The sequence below is a fragment of the Alligator sinensis genome, unplaced genomic scaffold (assembly GCF_000455745.1).
Source record: "Alligator sinensis unplaced genomic scaffold, ASM45574v1 scaffold118_1, whole genome shotgun sequence".
NCBI classification, from domain to species: domain Eukaryota; kingdom Metazoa; phylum Chordata; order Crocodylia; family Alligatoridae; genus Alligator; species Alligator sinensis.
Window position 1 is genome coordinate 1,373,100 of NW_005841850.1, and position 19,111 is coordinate 1,392,210.

The 19,111-nt window shown below is 41.9% G+C and overlaps 1 protein-coding gene across 2 annotated transcripts in view; it reads right to left on the reverse strand.

Moving 5' to 3' along the window:
- The window catches only part of BCAS3 (BCAS3, microtubule associated cell migration factor), a 447,594-nt gene that overhangs the window by 281,810 nt on the left and 146,673 nt on the right, over window positions 1-19,111 (reverse strand). For both annotated transcript variants that reach the window (XM_025210099.1, XM_025210105.1), the window contains exon 15: window positions 18,598-18,862. In XM_025210099.1, the coding sequence (XP_025065884.1) occupies window positions 18,598-18,862 (265 nt within the window). The remainder of the gene's footprint in view (window positions 1-18,597; window positions 18,863-19,111) is intronic.

Here is a 19,111-nt window from a genome sequence, read left to right on the forward strand (position 1 = left end):
TTTCTGCCTTACTGATGACAGATAATAGTAACTAATAAGACAATGCCATCAAGCTCCTTTTTTTAATCTGTATTTCACTGTCCTGCACTGACTATAAGAGAGCAAGACTGATACCTGAAAAGACAGCTCTAAACAGCTGCACTTTGTGATTTTTTTCCTGTTAGGAATATAATGAGGGGCAATAAAACTCTATATACCAAAACTAGTGACATTATTCATCTCCCCATCACAGCCGTTATTTTGTTTTCACATATAAAAGGCATGCATCTTTATTCAGTGCACCCAAATTTCAATATTAAACAGTAATTAGTTATGGCCCTAGTCCACAAGCCTTTGCAGTGTAAAACTGGGATTCTTCAGTGCAGAGAAAGTGAGGATTTTTACATTAGGTTCATACTCTGCAAGGTGCTCTCTTAATTTCCATTCAAGCTGAAGAATCCCCCCGGCTATTGGAGAACAGTTAACAGGCTTGCAGGATCGGGTCCTCTCTCCGTTTTCTTAAAGACATTAATATATGCCCAAATCAGAGCTGTAATAAAGTCTAGGGACATACTGATGACTTGTTCAATAGATTTTAAATAATCATATTGCAAATCAACGATTTCTCCAGTCTCACTAATAACTAACAAAGGGAAAGACGTTAAAACAGAAAGAAAATATGCTAAAACACAATGAGAAATAAAAATATAAGAGGGACAGATGAGTGAAAATAAAATATAGGATTCATCTCAACGCATTTGCAATTGCTTTGGAAATACAATAGAGCAGCTTTTGCCTCCTTTTTTCAGAGGCAATACACAGAGAATTGTTGCTGTACACCTTAATTTTGTTCCTGTTTAAATCACAGCGAGCACTGTGCAGAAAGCCCTTCCACTCGGGATTAACAAAGCAGTGACCCTTGATTCTGTCGAGTTTGTTTTCAAGAATCTGCTTTTCACTTTTGAAAAGCACCTTGAAAACCGGTGCTAATATGCACTCATTTCTGTTGCTCTTCATGCAGAACGTCAGACGTGACATTCGCCATAAACACTTTCACTTTAAAACTTCAGCAAAGCTAGCTGGCATTTAAACCTGTCCTACTGTAAGGCCTGAACGTTTTAACCTGTTGCAGGTATCCTGAACAAAAAAAAGACAAGTATGCAGTGCTGGGAGTTGAAAATTATACATGTATAGATAGCAGTCAAGTTTATTTACTAGCACTGCCTAATGGGGGAATGAAGATTTGGACCCTACCCAGCGTGCAGCAGGGAGTTACCATCTATTAGAGTTGAAAGATAGGCGCTAAGTAGGGAAAAGGCTGACTTGTTCATAATCCCTATGGGAGAAGTATATTCAAATTCAGATAGCCTCGTTTTTGAAATACAGCTTCATTGCTTGAGAGGATACACGTTTAAATTAAAATGGAAGCCACCTGTACAACAAAATGCTTATCACTTCACAGCAGAAATAAAGTAGAAGTGTCAGGCATGGCAGATGCATCAACTTAAATAATCTCTCTCCTACCACCAAATACCTAATGTCTATCAATCTACACTTGCTGTTATGCGAAATGTAGCTGCCTAATTTGGAAAATACATTTCACTAACCCCAATACTAATCAGACATTAAGAGCTAGAATACTGCACAAACAGAAAAAAGAAAACCACAAGAAAAAATATTTTAGTTATGCAACAATGAGCTTTTTCCCCTTGAAAATTTGACCGTTCAATAAACTGTGCTTTGTGCAGATGCATTGGGTGAGGAAAAGTGCTACTTATGTAAAAGTAGTGTAATAATATTAGCTTTCATTTTCAATGAGTGACGTTTAACTATTTGTACCATAAAAATGTTCTATACAGTGGCATCTCTATTGTATGGAAAATGTTGCCTCAGACCCATCATAAAGATGCAACCTTGACTTCTTAATTGCATAGCCTTGGGATACAGTAAATGCACTCTGTGACAAGGATTGTTTCTTTATCATGCATTCAGCAAGAGCTACATTCACTACTGGGATAAAGTGGTATTCTACAGATTATATTTAACAGATTTTTATTTTTATTTTTTTGCAAACTTGACGGTGTGCTAGTGTCTTTGTCCAAAACCTCAATAAAAAATTACCCCTGTCCTCCAGCCTTTCGAAGCATGCAACTCCCCTTGCAGTAAATGGGAGGTCTGTGTGCACAAGACAGTAGGATCAGGCCAAAAGAGCACAAAGAATGCAGTCAAGCATCAACATTATTTCCACAGCTCCAGCAGTTGTTGATTCACAGTCAAAGGACCCAGCAACAAATAAGCCACAAGTTGAAGTCTTCTAGAAATATCGAACGCATTTTCACTGAAGAATCTGGTGCAAATCACTCTGCAGCATGCGTGCTGCATCTGTGAATGTGTGCATAGGAGCCAGTAGAGTTTCTTATGTGGAAAAGCAGAACTTAATTGCAGACCAGCTGTCCTGAAGACTGAGAATTGAACTTGGAGATCTGTGCTAACTACAGAAGCTTGTTTTCATACTGAGAACTGCAAATAAATCTGGCGGGGTATTGTTGCCCGATTGCCTTTTCCAGGAATATTTCCTACAGCGTTCACTCGGACAGAATTATAAAAAAAACCCCACCCTGCAAACACGCAGACATACAATCCTGGCACCTTCTTGACAGATGTGCCCTCTCGAGGGCTGGAGGCAGGACATTTTTAGTCAAGTGTCCCTAACAGAGGAGCTTTTTTTTTTTCTCCTTGGTGATCTCCCAGAGCCAGAGCGCACCGACCTTCAGAGCACAGTGCAAGGAACATCTTTTTGGTCAAATATTTGTCTGCCTATGAATGGTCACCAGAGAGGTTTTTCTTACGCCAAGCTTAAAAGCTGGGGAAGGCAGGCCTGCTTCTGCCATCTCCCTTTCTCTCGCCCTCCCCATCCCAAACACCATCTCATTTTTCTGCATTTCTGCCCTTCCAGCTCCAGCCAGGGCAAGAAGTCGCAGAGCACTGCAAGAACGGGAGAGTTCACAAAAATTCCCAGCCAGATTTTACAGATTCAAAAAGCCTGGATAAAGATCCAAACCCTTAAACTAACCCAAACTCAACCCCCAAACCTCTTGGGGGTCTTCTGCTCTTAATCCAAATTCATCTTTGTTAACCAGATTTCCATTGCTGAGAAGGGTTCTCTTGTTTAGTCAAAGCTGCTGCTACGACTTCGCATCTTGTCTACAATTTCTTTCACAGACACAGAGAATAAAGCATGGATTTGGAAGGGGAAAAAATAATCATGGGACGTTGCGGCCGATTTACAAGTATTCCCATAGCCGACACTTGCGTAAAGGGGGGACAACATTTGATTGGATAAAACCCATCTATTGAAACCTGGAAATCCCAAGCCATTATCTCAGTCTTGAGTACCTGCTTGCTGAAAGTCTAGGATAAGAAAACCACTGTATCCTCCATTCAGAGTTTTGAGCCACGTTTTCAAGATACTTGGTGCCACAAAAATACGCACAGAAGAAACGGATTAAGCCGAGGATAAAAGTGAAGAGTGAGAATAACAATGGGCTTTGTTGTTACACAGAGGGAACAGCCTGTCATGTCAGCTTTGCAGGGGCATATTCCCAAACCAGTCATCATTAACATACTCGCTTCCACTAAAAAAAAGAAAAAAAAAAAAGCGGCCTGAAAATGCCGGACAAAAGAAATCCCAACAGACAATGTAAAAACAAATTAAAAGCACTATTATAAAACACAGATGCTATAAGGAAAATAAACTTCACAAGATTTACTGGTTTTTGACAACGCTGGACATTTGTGGAAAAGACATCAGCAGAAACTCCCAGGTAATGCCATTGCAAGGCCGCCATCCTCTTCTGTTTTACCTACACCCATCCCTGCCTCCCCTCTTCAGGGACAGTTTTGAAGGCTGGCGTTCTTAGCTGCTGAATACAAAGACCCGAGTATGCATGAAAGCTTGCTAGCAAGGTACTTCCAAAATGTCATTAGAAGGTTGTGGGCTGCTTCAAATGCGGACTCACAGTTTTTCTGGGTGCTTTACTTTTACTTGTATTTTGAAAAGTAAAAAACAGAATGCTATGCTTTATAAAGGGTGCAAATCCTACGTTTATTAAATAATAGATCAAGTTGCATGTTTGTCCTTTTTGGTTTTTTGGTAATTTGACCTCTTTTTTTGATAATTCCAGATCAGAGAGAAGAATGCTAAGACGTCAAACATGCTAAACTATGTATAAAGCGTTACAAACTAGAAAAAAAAAAAACAGCCAACATACAAAGCTGGGCCATAGCTTCATCAGCTGACAGTCACACTGACCTCATACAAATTCAGGATTGGTCCCCACACAGTTGGAAAACTATGGGACAATTTGCTGCAAGAGAGACAGAAAACGTAAGCCCTGGGCGAGTGGCTGAATAACCGTGTCCACCAGTTACAGGAGAGGGTCCAACCGCAGCTGCACTTCCTAATGCGAGCAGGGGTGCAGTTTTCTGGCACCTCCAGCCTGTTAAATTGCTCCTTGCACTTTTGATTTGATATAGCACTCTTGCATTCCCCACCGCTGTGCAAAAGGGAAGCGAGATGCAGCCCGATAGAAAGGTTTCCAGCAGTAGGATGGCTGCAGTAAGACTTCTACTTTTGTTCAGTATCACTTTAAGCGGAAAAAGCTGAAGGATAGCTACTTAGCTATGGAGCAAAACAATGCAGTGACGGAAAAAAGTTGGAAATTCTTGAATATTTTCTTGCATTCTGGCTCTTTCTTGTATTACTCCGACTGAACTCAGTAACGCGATTCTGTCCTTAAAATTCCAGAGCATTGGGCCTGCTTTTAATAACTGATTGTATAAATGAACTAAAATTCAAACTGCACCAAATATTTTAATGAAGCTAACGCTGTTTATAAGATCCTGCAACTAACTAAGTAAAAACACACAGTAACTTGAATCTACAAAATTACTGGCAGACTGAGCCCTGAGAAAACCAAGAGTGCTTTGCTTTTATTTGCCGTCTACTGTAACATTAAAGACTTCTCAACCAAACACTCCCTAATTATATAATGCAAGACAAATAAAATTCCTGCTAAACGTAAAATAGAGGATGCTGTATAAAAAAGAAAAAAGAGCATCATGCACATGGTTTATTTTTATTTTATTTGATAAAAGACGTTTCCATAGATGAGAATTAAAAGCTTCCCAGCTACAGTTCCAGGACTTTAACCCTCTTTCTTGACCTTTCCTTAGACATGTTCCAGTATAATCTGTAATCTGCTAGAGTCGGAAGAGGAAACAGCAGCGCCCTGGTGAGAAACACTGCCTTGTGACCTGAACGGAGAACTCTGCGGAAGCAATGCTGGCTCGGAGTAGTAGTTTGGGAGAGTAGACCAGACAATTCAATAACGTGTGTGGGTTTTTCTAATATGCACATTAATTACTACCAAAAGGATTTTTCTAAAGTTATATCTACGATATATTTTATCCCCCCTCCGCTCCTAAAATGTTCCTTTTTTTCTCAGGGAAAATGGGTGTGCAACTGGACTCAGTGGCCCAGGAGGCTTCTAGCAGTCCTATGTTCTTACAATGAAAACTTGATAGTTCATCATTCAAATAACTACTGCTTAATTAAAGCTGCATAGCAATTGCTTTTATTGCACACTGCTACATACCAGATTCATTTCATGCCCTAAGTGTGGATCTTTACAGTAACAGTTAGACACAGCAAGAAAAACATATACACACACACACACAATACATACACATATAATACATACACACACAATACATACTCATACACACACATATAATACATACACATATACTCATACACACACATAAATACACACACACACGCAGACATGCACACATACATACGCACACATATACATACACACAGCTACAGCATCTATAATACAGATCAGACACTCTAGGCCAAATTTTGCTCTTGGTGACAATAGTGTAAATCCACAGAAACTCATTGGAGTCAATTGTGGTTATATTCATGGCAGAACAGAAGGCGGCCCTTTATCTTCATAATGGTCAAAATCTTTTTCAATTCCTCCTTAATAACACATTTCTGCATATGCTTAGAAATATATGGTGAAAGCAACCTTTTCCTTGTATGTGTACAAGCAGGCAGAGCAAATGATGCTGGTAGGCAACTCTTGCAACACTCAAGGTGCACAAGCACCATCAGAGTCTCAGCAGAAGGGAAAGGAAGCACTCCTCCAACCATCAATCTTTATAGAGGGAAAGCTCAACTAAAGCGTGCCCTGCACCAGTCTTTTCAGGCACCACCAACGAAAAATCGAAGCATGTCTTCACTATACATCCCTATTCTCTCTCCCTCTCTGAAGCCTCCACTACTTTCCTCCCGAAACTCTCTCTGTTTCAGGAAGTCTTGACCCCCAACTACAAACTACCTCTCACCGATACCCTCAAACCCTCTAGTCTTCAGACAGCTTGGAGAAGAGGGGAGACTGGACTGATTTCTTTCCAGGCTGCTTCCCTCGCCTTCCTCCAAGGGTAAAGTATGAAAAAACAAGATAAAACTCCAGCCATATCTGGGATTAGAACCAGTCACTTGGCTCCTACTACTAGTGATGTATGGCTACATTACTCCTACTTCTCGGTACGTGCTTTTCTCCTGGATGGAAACGAATTCTCTGGAGATGCATTCATGAACGAGGGGTAAGCGTGAGGACATGGACAGCTCCTCCGAAAGCGGCCCTCGTGCTATAATAAGCAGACTTTCCTGCACCCATGGAGTCCTACGCCAGCAGCTGTGTGAATGTCTGCCAGAGAAACATCCTTAGGTTTCTTTTTAGAAAATATTTCATTGGAAATCCAAAACTAATCTCTATTCCCTTTGCAATGCCTCCCCTCCGTTAAGTGCATGCGCTGGTTTGTCAGGTCGCTCATAAAGGCTGCATGGTTAAAACGGCATTCACACGTTTGGTTGGAAATCAAAAAACAAATAAATGAATAAAGAGCTGATTTGGCTTATAAACACATTTAAAATAAAATCAAGAGATGGGCTCCGAATCAGACCTAATCATCATCCCTTGGGGCTCCACAAACCGAAAATACTGCTGGTCCAAAGCTGCAATCTTTACGTGGGCAAAACTCCCATTCAAATAAAAATTTAAAAATTGCTAAAGGGCTGCTAACTCCAAGGATCTACACAGCTGTGGGTGCAGGCGACAGCAGCAACACGTCGCTGTGCTGGTTTGCTCCAACTGGCGGCTGGCTTCTGCACTGGCTGGGGCATCTCCAGTAAAAGCCGGCACAGGCAGGAGTTTAGTATCTTGACGTCTCGTTTGCACTCACACTTCCAATTCTTCCCTTAACGATCGGGTTCAAGCTGCATTGTTTAGAGCCACTGAGTTTGCTCAGTGCTTTTGTCTGTTTGTGAACAGTTCGCTAGCAGCATCTAGTCGTACACGGCCTTGGGAGGTAGGTGTGTGCTCCCATGGCTCCTCTGAGTTTTCCTTTCTGCATGGAAATCAGTTAGAAATGTAAAGGCCTCTGCATCTTGGTGAATCCTTTGAGAAGTTTCAACAACATGGTTGGATTTTGGACAAAGTGAGGTCTCGGTCCCTGGTGAAGTTGGGAGAGAGGAGGCTTTCCTTCCCCATAGCAAAGACCAAATAGAGGATTAGGAGCTACTGAAGTTTTGACTCTGAGAGAGGGCAGACTCAGCATGAGGTATGAGTCAATTTGCATTAAAATCTGCAAAGCAACCGGACTGGCAACTACTTAGAAAGCTTGTCTGGCCGTGTCCAGATGAACACAGCCGTGTCATATGTGGCGCTGTATACGCATCTGCAGCGCCACATACTGCACGTTCAGTTGTTCTCTATGTTGCAAGGGAGCAGCACGTGGTGGGGTTCACCCCTGCATATCCAGGGGGCAAAAAACCTTGCAGAAAATAAAAGCGGAGTGGCTTATGTAGCAGCAGCATTCACCGCCCAAAGCCAGAGCCTGACTGGCCATAGTTGCACTGTGCGGCTGGCCAGGCTCCATGTGGCAGGACTGTCGTGGCTGCAGCCCCGGGAGGCCCCCTGGACCCCCCAGGTAAAGCTGCAGGGCCAGCACAATGCTGGCCCCAGCCTCCCCTACCCCACTCGGGGTAACTCGCCACGTGCCAGACCACACATGGCACAAGACAACCAGCGGTGGCACAAAGTACACTGCTGCTAATTGTCCCCAGGTAGCCAAACGTCCACGTGCATCTGGACACGGCAGGACCTTGTTAAAAGATAGAGAGAGATGAGATAAAAGCAGCCACCGCCACACATTTTTAGGTTTGCAATACTTGGATTAGTTTTACATATTAACAGTAATTAGTTAAGTGTGCTAATATATCATTGGCCACTCTTTTGGGTCATTCGTTTCCCCTTTTACATCTGCAGCAAACGGCACAAACATGGTTATAGCCAAAGTAGCTGCAGGCAGATTTTTGACCCAGGTTCCACACACAGTATCTCGTCTAAGCTATACGCGACAATATGGTTTGAGAAGGAGCACGTATGAGAACCTGATGGCAATATCCATGGAAAATTATAATAAACAATTTGTCTAAAACCCACATAATAGAAATTGGGGGGGGAAGCCACATAGGAACCTCTCTCTCTCTTTCCCGCCCACCACAAGCACACCCTCAGCAGCTCTGATTTTTACCCATGACAGTTAAGGATGTTTTCTGGCTCTGTGACAGCATCATGACTTAGGTCATGAGAAGTGTCAAAGATGCATTTCCTTCAGATGGGAAAAAAGCAACTGATTTTAACAGCCCATAAAGACTAAGCAAATAGAATAAGCCAAATCAGCATGTTTAAGCGGGGCAAAGATAAACCTTTTGAAAGATACGAGTATATTTTATTTTCAGCCTAACGCTTTGTTTCTTTCCCTGCAGTGTCTGCATCGCCGACTGCCCAAAATGCACAGTCGATGTAAATGCTTTGCGTAACAATCAAACTCAAGGCAATAAGACCAGCACCCGCTTACAGCATAATCAATCACTGAATCATCAAACATGCAAGGTTTGATGCAAGGCATAGCCCATGTGTCTGAGCTGCTGAGTTCTCCAGCAACCGTGGTGCCAGCTGTGTCCCAGAGAAATCCATTGCCCCGAGAACGGAGGCCGTGGCTGGGCCTGAAGTCGGTGGTTTCATCAAAGAAGGCAGCTTCTGGACCATGTACCAGTTTGCTTCTCCCCATCTCTTGCCTCAATAGCTAACAAACATCCCCAGCAAACGCCCCCAAACAGGAGAAGCATGCAACTTGATCTAGTATTTAATAAGCTTAGGATTTGCACCCTTTATAAAGCGGAGTACTCAAAATCATAGGTGGGATGCCAGCGCTATCAACAAATAATCCGTTATATCCAGTTTACCCATTCTTGTGGAAAGAACCATCTCTTCCCCTGGCTACTTGTGGCATCGACTTGCTGATTAATCTACTTCATTTTACTGACTACAGCTCCCTCCAATTACTTACTGATCTCCAAGCAAGGTCAATCACCTTTACCTAGCACACTATTCTGCGCAAACATTATCCTGGCCCTCTTACTCCTCACTTGCTTTCACTCCTTTCCCTATTTCTTGACCCCAGATGCCAAACTAGGAGGAATATCATCAGACTTAGAAAAAAATTCATGCCTCTAAATCACTGCTGTCTAATGTCCCTTCTGGATGCCTGCTCTGCCCTTCACTGACTATCTCTTTCCACCTGGACATGTTGTTTCACGGCCGCCGATCAGTGACTTGTTACACAGAGGACAATAAATTCTCTCTTTTAAAATGCTGTTCTGCTCCAGTAAGTGGCTAGACAGAAGTGTACCCTGTCCCTATGTGTAATCATATCAGTAAATATAGGTTTTTACCACTTTTACTTCTCTTAGCTCTGCAGTGCCTGCTTTTCACCTCCATAGCTCTCCTGGGCACCAACTTTGCTCCTTTCCACAGCTTCTCTTAGCCACCGACTTGACACTCGCTGTGCTAAATGACTCGGTCGTGCATTTGTCACTTCATGCCTTGAAAACCATAATTCCCTCCTGAAGTCCATCTCTTCCATATTCTAGTCTGTCGAGAAGGCTGCCACGCTCCTTTTCAAACGTACGAGCAAAGGATATTTGCCCTATTCTCCGAAATCCAAGCCCGTTCCCCCATCCGTGCCTATATTCACTCTGGAAGTTCCTCTCTCACACGCTTCACAAGTGTGCCAAATCACCCCGATAAAATCATTTATTTTGCCACCTGCACCCCTGCTTGTCCCTTTGCTATCTAAAGTGCCGGTCTTCTCTCAGCCTTCCACTTCCTCAGCTTGGTGGAACAGATCTTTTCCTTCTATTGTCAAATCTATCTAAAAGATACTACCCACCCCACTACACTTTAGTGATTCTCCATCCAAGCAGCTAAAAAAAAAAATGCAGCTCATTTGTAACCAGTAGGCTGCTGGCCGATACCCAAACTGGTGCTTGCAGTTCACTCTTCACACCTCTGCTCCGTCTCCTCTAGATTCGCAATGCAGTGCCATACGCAGCACGCGGTACAAAATTCATGGGCAGCAGGTCAAGCATAACACCGAGGGTGTTCCAGATGGCAAGGTATGGCCTACTCCAACGGGCAGGAGGCGATTCCCACAGGTGATGCAAGACCGTCAAGACCGGTAAAGCAAGAACAAGCAAAACCATTTCTTGCTGCCTCTGCAGACTGGGAAACTTGACCTTAATCGAATCACGGTGTATTTGAATCCGTTCATTCTCCAACTAATGAACTCTCAGAGGATTTACATGAACAGTTCATCAAATGCACTATAAATCCTCTCGGCTTGAATAGGGAAAGAATTAAGGCCTGTTTTTATGACATTTGGCAAGCATTTTATGAAAAATAATATAAGCCAACCAAGAACACCTTATTTAAAAGGTAGTTTTATTTTGAGATTTCATTAGTATAAAACAGGGGACTATAAGCTGACTAATGATCCTCAGAGCATCTATTTTTTCTTACAACTTGTCTGTTAAGAGTCGGAACAATAATGTGATTAAAACTGCAAAGCACAAAAAAAGTCCAGGGAAACACGGCGACAAATAAAAACAGTATCGGCTATCAGCCTACCCAGCGCAGCACACGGAGAAGCAGCCAGGATTCCCGGCATCGGGAAAGCTGAGAAAACATCGCCCTCTAGAGGGCGTCCAATTAACCATTTCAGCTCAAAGGCAAAGGCCTTTCTTTCAGACTTAGCCAACACCAAGAACGTTTATGTGACTACAAAATGACTTGGAACACATTTAGTATGTAATACAGTCCAAAGCAAATTGAAATAGGAACACGGTTTTATGACCAATGTGGGTGCAAAATGATTTGTTTGCACCGATGCAATGAATAGGCATTTTGAGGCAGCAAAGAATCAGATCCTCATTGCAGGTTTCTGTAGCACAGATGTGAATTTAGAAAACCTCGGTGGGTCAGATAAAGACTAGAATTTGCAATAAAGCAAAAGAGGGACCTTTCAAATAGGTTGCTTTTAACTCTTGTTTATAGTGCCAGCTATTAAACTTGGAAAGGAACTGCCCTCCAGTGCTTTAAGATATTCTACAGCTAATTTTCTTTGAAACTATTTTTGTCTGCCACTCTCTAAATAGGTGGTTTCTTAAGTGAGTGTTACTTAAAGGAAACCAATCTGTTTTTCAGGAAGGCTTGATGATGTCACTCCTTTCAACTCTGCTTTCCCATAAGAATTCTTCTAGTAAAAGGAGTTTCACTCTGGGAAATATAAGTGACATGAAAATATTTAAAGCATCCAAGATTTGTATGTTTACCAAACTTCTGGATTTTGCTTTTAGGTTTTAGTCATATTGCAACAGCTGGAAATGAAAAAAAAAAAAAAAAAAGCAAGCATGCAGAGAAAGCAAGCATAAGAAGAAGCTACCGATTTACAAATAAGCTGGACTTTGCAATGGAAACTAGGTTATACTGCACAACATATTTCTAAACAGTCAAATCCAAGTCCAAAGACACTACTATGCATAAGACTTGTTTTTCCTCAACTCTAAATATATGTACTATATTTCAGCTGAGGCATAAAATTCAAAACAGAAACACTCTGTATCTGAGTTACTTCTTGGCAAAAAAAAAAAAAAAAAAAGACATAACCCAAATAGAAACTTCAATCTGGAATTAAACGATATAGAGAAGACAACTTTAAGAAACATCACATTATTGATTGTTGTAAGTAGGTGGAACTGCACAGTACAAGGTTCAAATGGGTGGTTAATTTATGCTAACATTTGTGATGTGTTCGGACTCGGAGCTACAAAATGAATGTAGGACAAACTGTGCCTATAACTTATTGCGAGTGGTGCAATCATGGATTTTGTAATACATTGCAACATTTTAATAACAGCAATCATGATAGTAATGATGATAATAATTATGATAATAATGAGAAAAGTAATCATAATAATGATGATACTACTGCTACTAATTAGCAGCTTCATTTGCTTCCCACCTCCAAAAGAGAAGTAGCACTATTTTAGAGCTAAATGCACACAGGCATGCATATGCAGCTGTCATGGGAGTTAATCTGAGTCACACGTGTGTAATCAAGGACCTAATCTGACCCTCACCCATAAACAACATAATGCCTGCGAGACAGGTGAGCAATATCATCCCCCTTTACACATGGGAGAAAGATGCACAAGGCCACACCTTGCTCTCATTTTCAACCCAGGTCACAATAGTCCCGTAATAGTAAAAGCCCATAAAAGGACACCAATTTAACTATGATATCAGTGACACCACTCTGGCAACCCTACTGAATGACAAAAATATACCCTGGGCGGATTAACAGATAAAAAGACCCAAACAAAATCTGCGCTAGCTATAAAAGGTGCAAAGGAAATATCTCGTTATCAATGTTAGTTAACAGTTTCCTTTACTTAATTCTGCTAAAAGAGCACATGCAAAACAACAGTAAAGCCAAACCATGATTCATTTAGAGATGAATCCCACCCTGATAAGGGTTTACATTTTTTTGTAAACAACGTGTAGACTGCCCAGAATAAACTGTAAATACATTGTTTGGCTATGAGACATAAAGCATCTTTTGATACTGGAAGTTAAACAGCAAGCTAAGGGGCCGGGGGGGGAAAAACCCCAAGACTGCGTTCAGAAAATATTTACACCCATAAAACGTTAACCGCAAGTTAATGTGAATGGGATGTCATTCTTTTGTTAGTCCCAAAAAGGAGAACATGCACGCTTTTTTGGTTACAAAACCCCATTCTTCAGGGACAGGATTATATCAATACCATTTCAGTTTGAAAGGAGGATTAACAGCAATGGGCAAAAACTGATTTGTCATGCAAGTTTCTGAAGCTTAAAGCTCGCTTGTGCGCATGCCATTACAGCACAAGCAGGATGTTGAGACTGTACAATTGAGGAAACTTAAAAATAAAACCAATGTACTAAAATTTGTCTCATCTTTCATTCACATAAAACGTCTGTCAGTGAATCATTTAAAGATGAGCAGCACCACTAGTGTCCTCTTCACCTGCAGAAGCTGTACCTAATAAGTTGCCCATGGAGAAGAATAACAATCTTGTCTTAAAAGACTAATATAAATACTAGTAAAATAATGGTAATCTTAAATACCAATATAAAAGAAGAGACACTTAAATAACTTCCCACAACTTCTGCCTAACCTTATATTAAACTCGAGCAGTAATTCCAACGTTGGTTCCTATCTCTGCAGAAGTACAGCTATATTTAAGTGACGCTATTTTGAACCTAACTAGCAATTTTCAGTAGAGGATCTCAAGGATTCATTAATCTCAAACACAAATTAATAAAACCCAACACACTTATGACAGAGAAATTGTTATTCCCATTTTACAGGTGGGGAAAGCTGCTGTACGAGGCTGCTAAACAAAATTTTCTAATGGTTACATAGGAAGTTAGAAGTAAAAGTAGGAACAGAACCCAAATTACTCTTTTACCCCAATCACTAACCCCTAGTCTAAGCATCAGACAGCAATTACTCCTACAAAGGAAATACCTACTTCATATTACACTATAAACAAGGAAGTGTTACCATCCTTGGTAAAATACATCCTGGTTTATGGATTAAAATAGTCAGTCTCTGGTTAATTCAGCTGCCACACACGTGCATTAAATCCTCGCACTGAAAGTCATCGTGAAACTTCAATTAATTTTTTCTCCCCCAAGTAAACGATAAAAGGTTTAAAAAAAAAAAGCAAGGCAGATAACACTGACCAAGAGCCTGGCCTTTTTCAATTAAACCCCCTCAACATCCTTATCTAACTATAAAATGGTAGTAAATGACAGCTCCTAGGAGGGCACAATGATTCCCTATCTCCTATAACTTTGAAATGAAAAGATCTTGTTTTTATTTTAGATACAATTTTAAAAAGTAGATCAAGTCCATTTACTTCTGGTCTAAAACTTGGTATCCTATTTTGACTCGCAGGAAGGTACTACTCACAAATTCAAAGACACTGGTCCAGCTCACTGTATTATACCCCTAACATCCTACAATGACTGTACTCCTGCGCTAATCCTTGTTAGCTGGGACACAAGAGACTGGAGGGATGGGAGGTGGCAGGTGGAGAAGAAGGAGCAGAATAAGGAAGTTTAAAGTTTAAGGAATAGGACGTTTCCTGCAAAAGCCTGCAGCATTTTTTCTCTGCCTCCTACTTACACTTCTCAAGCAAGACATGCTAATCCAGCAACCTCTCAGCAACAAAAGTATCCCTGCTGCCTTCTGTAGACATTATAAGTGTGATGTAAAAGGAATCATAACTCATGGCAGACAGAATAACTTTTATTAGACCAAGTAGATTTTTGCCAAAAATAAAAAATAAAAAAAAAAAAAAATAAAAAAAAATTATATTTTACTAGACCAATATGGCTACAACCTGGATACCTGACACAAGTGTGATGCAACACACCTAATGACGGTTTTTCCAAATTGTCATGCTGCTTTCCTCAAACTTCCGACTTGGGCGGCTGATCTACGAGCCCCGAGACATCTTTCATCCTGCTTTTCCCACTTTCCAAATCCCTACCCTGCTTCACAAATGAAAAGCTGAACTTGGGTTTCGAAGGGAGATCTCTGCATCTGTACACGTTGCTACCCCTCTGCCAAGAGACTGGCTTTGACATAAGTAACTGTAGTGATAACACAGTTGCGATGAGAAAGACTTCCCTTCTACACTTGTACATCTCACCTAAGAGCTTACCTAAGGTTTTAAAGTAATTCAATACAGCTCAGTTCAGTACTTTCAAAGAATATTTTCATATTGGGTACCAGGGGCTCTGGGTGTCTGTGCATAACTTGAGTGAAGGCATAATGTAAGGTTTCTGTCCGCTGTTAGGAAACAGAGATGGACAGTTGCTTAAACAACCCGGCCCGCTCCTTTGGAGACAAATAGTGATGCGAGTGCCCCACGTTTTCAGTGCCCAAGTGAAGGTACCATAAATAGGCCCGACTGACAAACAGTACTGATCATCCCATGCACAGAGATGCCCAAAATCAGACCTTTGAAGCGTATCTCAAGATAGATGCACAAAAATGCCCCCAAACCTATTACCACTTTTGAAAACCTCAGCCTGGGGATCATTCAGATGTCCAACTCTGTCGTCCCAGGACAAGTTCTGCCTGTGCTTATCCTGGAACAGAAACCACTGACCTTCCAATCAGGGTTTTTAGTGGGCAGGTGAGTGCGTTGCCACTTTTCGACCATCGATTTGACGAGGCGATCCTGGGACAACCGCTCAGATGTATTTTGTGACGTTCTGGAACGAACTGTTAGCACTTCTTAGTCCTGAAACCTTCGTAGCAGGGGTTGGCAGGATATAGCCTGAGGGCCAAATCCAGCCTGCGGAGCTTGGTGGAGGGGAGGTTGCCCATGCTCCCACCTGACCCACACTGAACTGGAGCTAGGCTGGTGTGGCCTGTGGGTTGCACAAGGCTGCCGGTCCCTGTTTTATAAGGCCTGTCCTGGAAGAACACCCATGGACATCTGAATGACTGCACTTTGTCCCAGGATAACACCATTTCTCCCAGGACAAACGCAACATCTGTTTGTAGCCTTAGCGCCAGTTTCTTTGGAAATCCCACCATACAATGCAAATGATTTTTCCTCGGTTCAGATAATCTGCCCATTAGTGAAGTCTCTGGACACACTAATCAAAGCCAAATGAAACCTCTTAGTTTCTTTTTTGAATATCAAGTGCTAAATCTATTTAAAACTTCAAATGTGTTTAGAAATCCTGCTAAGGCGACAACTTACTGTAATTCCTCTTGACAAAAAACAGATTCAGATGGATGAAAGATACATAAGTTGATAATTCCTTCCTGTTCTCTATATGATGTCAATAGTTAAAAATGACTGTATGTGTTAGAATAATTGTTTACAGCTATCTGGTGTCGACTTCAAGCACGTCACGCTGAATTCCTGCATCAAAATGGGAGGGCCAGGCTACAAAAATGTAGGTACAAATACATCCAGGAAGAACGAGAAGCCGCAGACTTTTCTGGCTGCCTCTGGACTGCTCCAGGAACATTACAGATGTTCCAGAGAAGCTCCAGTGGAAATACTGTCCATGCAGTTAAAGGTTTTTGATGAATAAATCCCACCACATCAGTGAAACCAAAAGGGGGAAATACTCAGAGCTCTTAAAATTGGAGGGAATATCGATCCTTTTAAAACAAGAGACAGTGAAAATGTCTGATTCAAGAATCCGGAAAACTTTAGGCACGATGGTATGGAGGATGACTGGTCTGGTGGAGGGAGTTTCACAAGTGCCAGCACGGTACCCTTCCATTCCTAGTGTTTTATGGGGAATATCTGAACCAGTTCTTTGCTATACCTGAAAACGGTCTTGGCTGAAGGGTCCTGTACCCTCCTAACCTCTCACCCTTGCCGATACTGCAGGGAAGATCTAGGCTGTTGCCTGCAGATCCACAGAGGTGAGGTTTTACCTCTGTTAATGGAGGTGCAGGAATATAGCAACAATTATTCTACATGCAAACTATAAGCACACAAAACTTCACTGCCGAAAGGAAGGGCAAAAAGACAGATGTGTTTGAAGCCCGCAACCCAGAGCATAAAAGAAGAAAGTGAGGCAAATGTGATTCTGGAGACCATTAAGGCTGTCCCTCAAAAAAGGTCTGATCTTCATGGGAGTGGACTCGATTTTCTGCATGGTTTCAGGCCCTCAAAAGCCTCCAGATATGTCTGAGGAAGGCAGGAGAGAGACTTTTGCTGCTGAAAAGTTGGTCTTCATCTTACCGCGTTGAAACAGGATGTGCTAGCACAGAGGGAATACTGCAGCTCCCAGAGCACTGCTACGAACCAGGTCTTGAATGCTTTCTTTTCTGTGCATTCAGGCTAAGTACAGACAGTCAAAAAGCTCCAGACCGAATCGATTCAATCTTTGCAGGTTAGCCTAGACTGCGTAGATTGAACCAATAGGCAAGTAAACATTAAGTTTTGACTCCAGAAATGCAGCCGCATGCCTGCAGTGGCCCAGGTCAGAAGCTGGGGGGTGCTAGAGCACCCTTCCCTGCTCAGCTGGAGCAGGCAGCTTGGGCCAAGGCTAGCCTGCCCACCCTGTGAGGCGGGGGGTTGTAGGGGAGATGCACAGCATCCTGGGATGCTGGAGGACTGTGAGTTGACTTAAATCTGGTGGGGATCTGGGACAGAAGTTCAATAAACCGATTTAACCTAGATCAGTTAAGTCTGATACTACATCCATCCAGGTGTATCTTAAACCAGTTTCAGCCATTTTGAAAGCAGTTTATCTGCAGTGAACTGTTGCGTTACAGATTTGAACTGGTTTCCAATCATTTATACCAGTTTAATGTGTAATTTCTGTCCCTAGCCTCAAGGATTAACTGCAACTTTTAAAGGAAAAAACCTGAAGAGAAAAAAAAAACAAACCCAATTACATTGTTCTGTCAGGATCATTTTGCCTGGCTTTCATGTTCTCCCCTCAAACGATAAATCTTTATCTTCTGCATATCCAGATGTGCTCCATGACCATAGTGGCAGAGGAGCAGTAAGATTTTTGGATAACTGCATTTAAAATGTAGACCGGATTACTGACCTTGTGAGAGCCGCAAGAAAATCTACAATTGGACCCCTTAAACTTTTTTATTGAATCACAGAGACTATTAAAATGTGCATGTTCCAGAATTTCAGTACATTCCTGAACAAGGGAATGATCAACCTTAAGTATTTGTAAGCTGCCCATCTAGATACGCCCTCCGAAGTGATACTTTAATATAAGTTGCATATGCTATATGTGCATCCTCATGGCATTTTAATAGCATCTTGTGCAAATATAGATTTATCTGAATGCAAATTTGGCAAAACCTGTAGCAAATTCATTTTGGCCCCCCAAATCTACTGACAACCACTGTGCATGGGAGACTCCAGAGGTGCTTAGGCCAAGATTCTCAAAAACATGTAGGCACCTGACTCCTGTTGACTTAGGCATGTAAATTGGGGGGTTGTGCCTAAACCGTTCTCAGGATCTGTGCCTCAGAGATTCAAGGGAATAGACAGTCCTGACAATATAGAAGAAAAATGGAATTTACCATGGAGAGGCGATCCAGATGGGCTGCTTGACAGGCCTGGGACAGGACTACAGCGACCTCCTTGTTTAGACGTCAGCTCCTGCTCAATTTCCTCCAACCCTGCGCTCTTTTGGAAGCGGCTCATGCGGTTTACCACCCGGGGCGACATGTGCGTCCGAACGCAAGGCTGTCCTCCATACGGATTGATAGGGAAAACATGGGAAGTGCCACGAAGAGTGCTGACCACTACCCAGCGACAGTCATGGCTAAAAGATATATCTTGTACCTGGAGAAAGGGAAAATTAAATGGAAATGTAGGCACCGTTTCACACAGCTCTGACAGCAAGTGAATTATCATGTTATAACCGAAGAAATTAATCAGATACATTACATGCAATCTCAGTTTAAGTTAGGAGCAATGGTTTTGGTTATATATTTGTGATGAAGCCAAGTCAAAGGCCTTTGCTACAGCTTTAATATTGTTTAAGTACCATTCCATACCATGTGCATTACTTGAAGCAGTAAAGGGTATTAT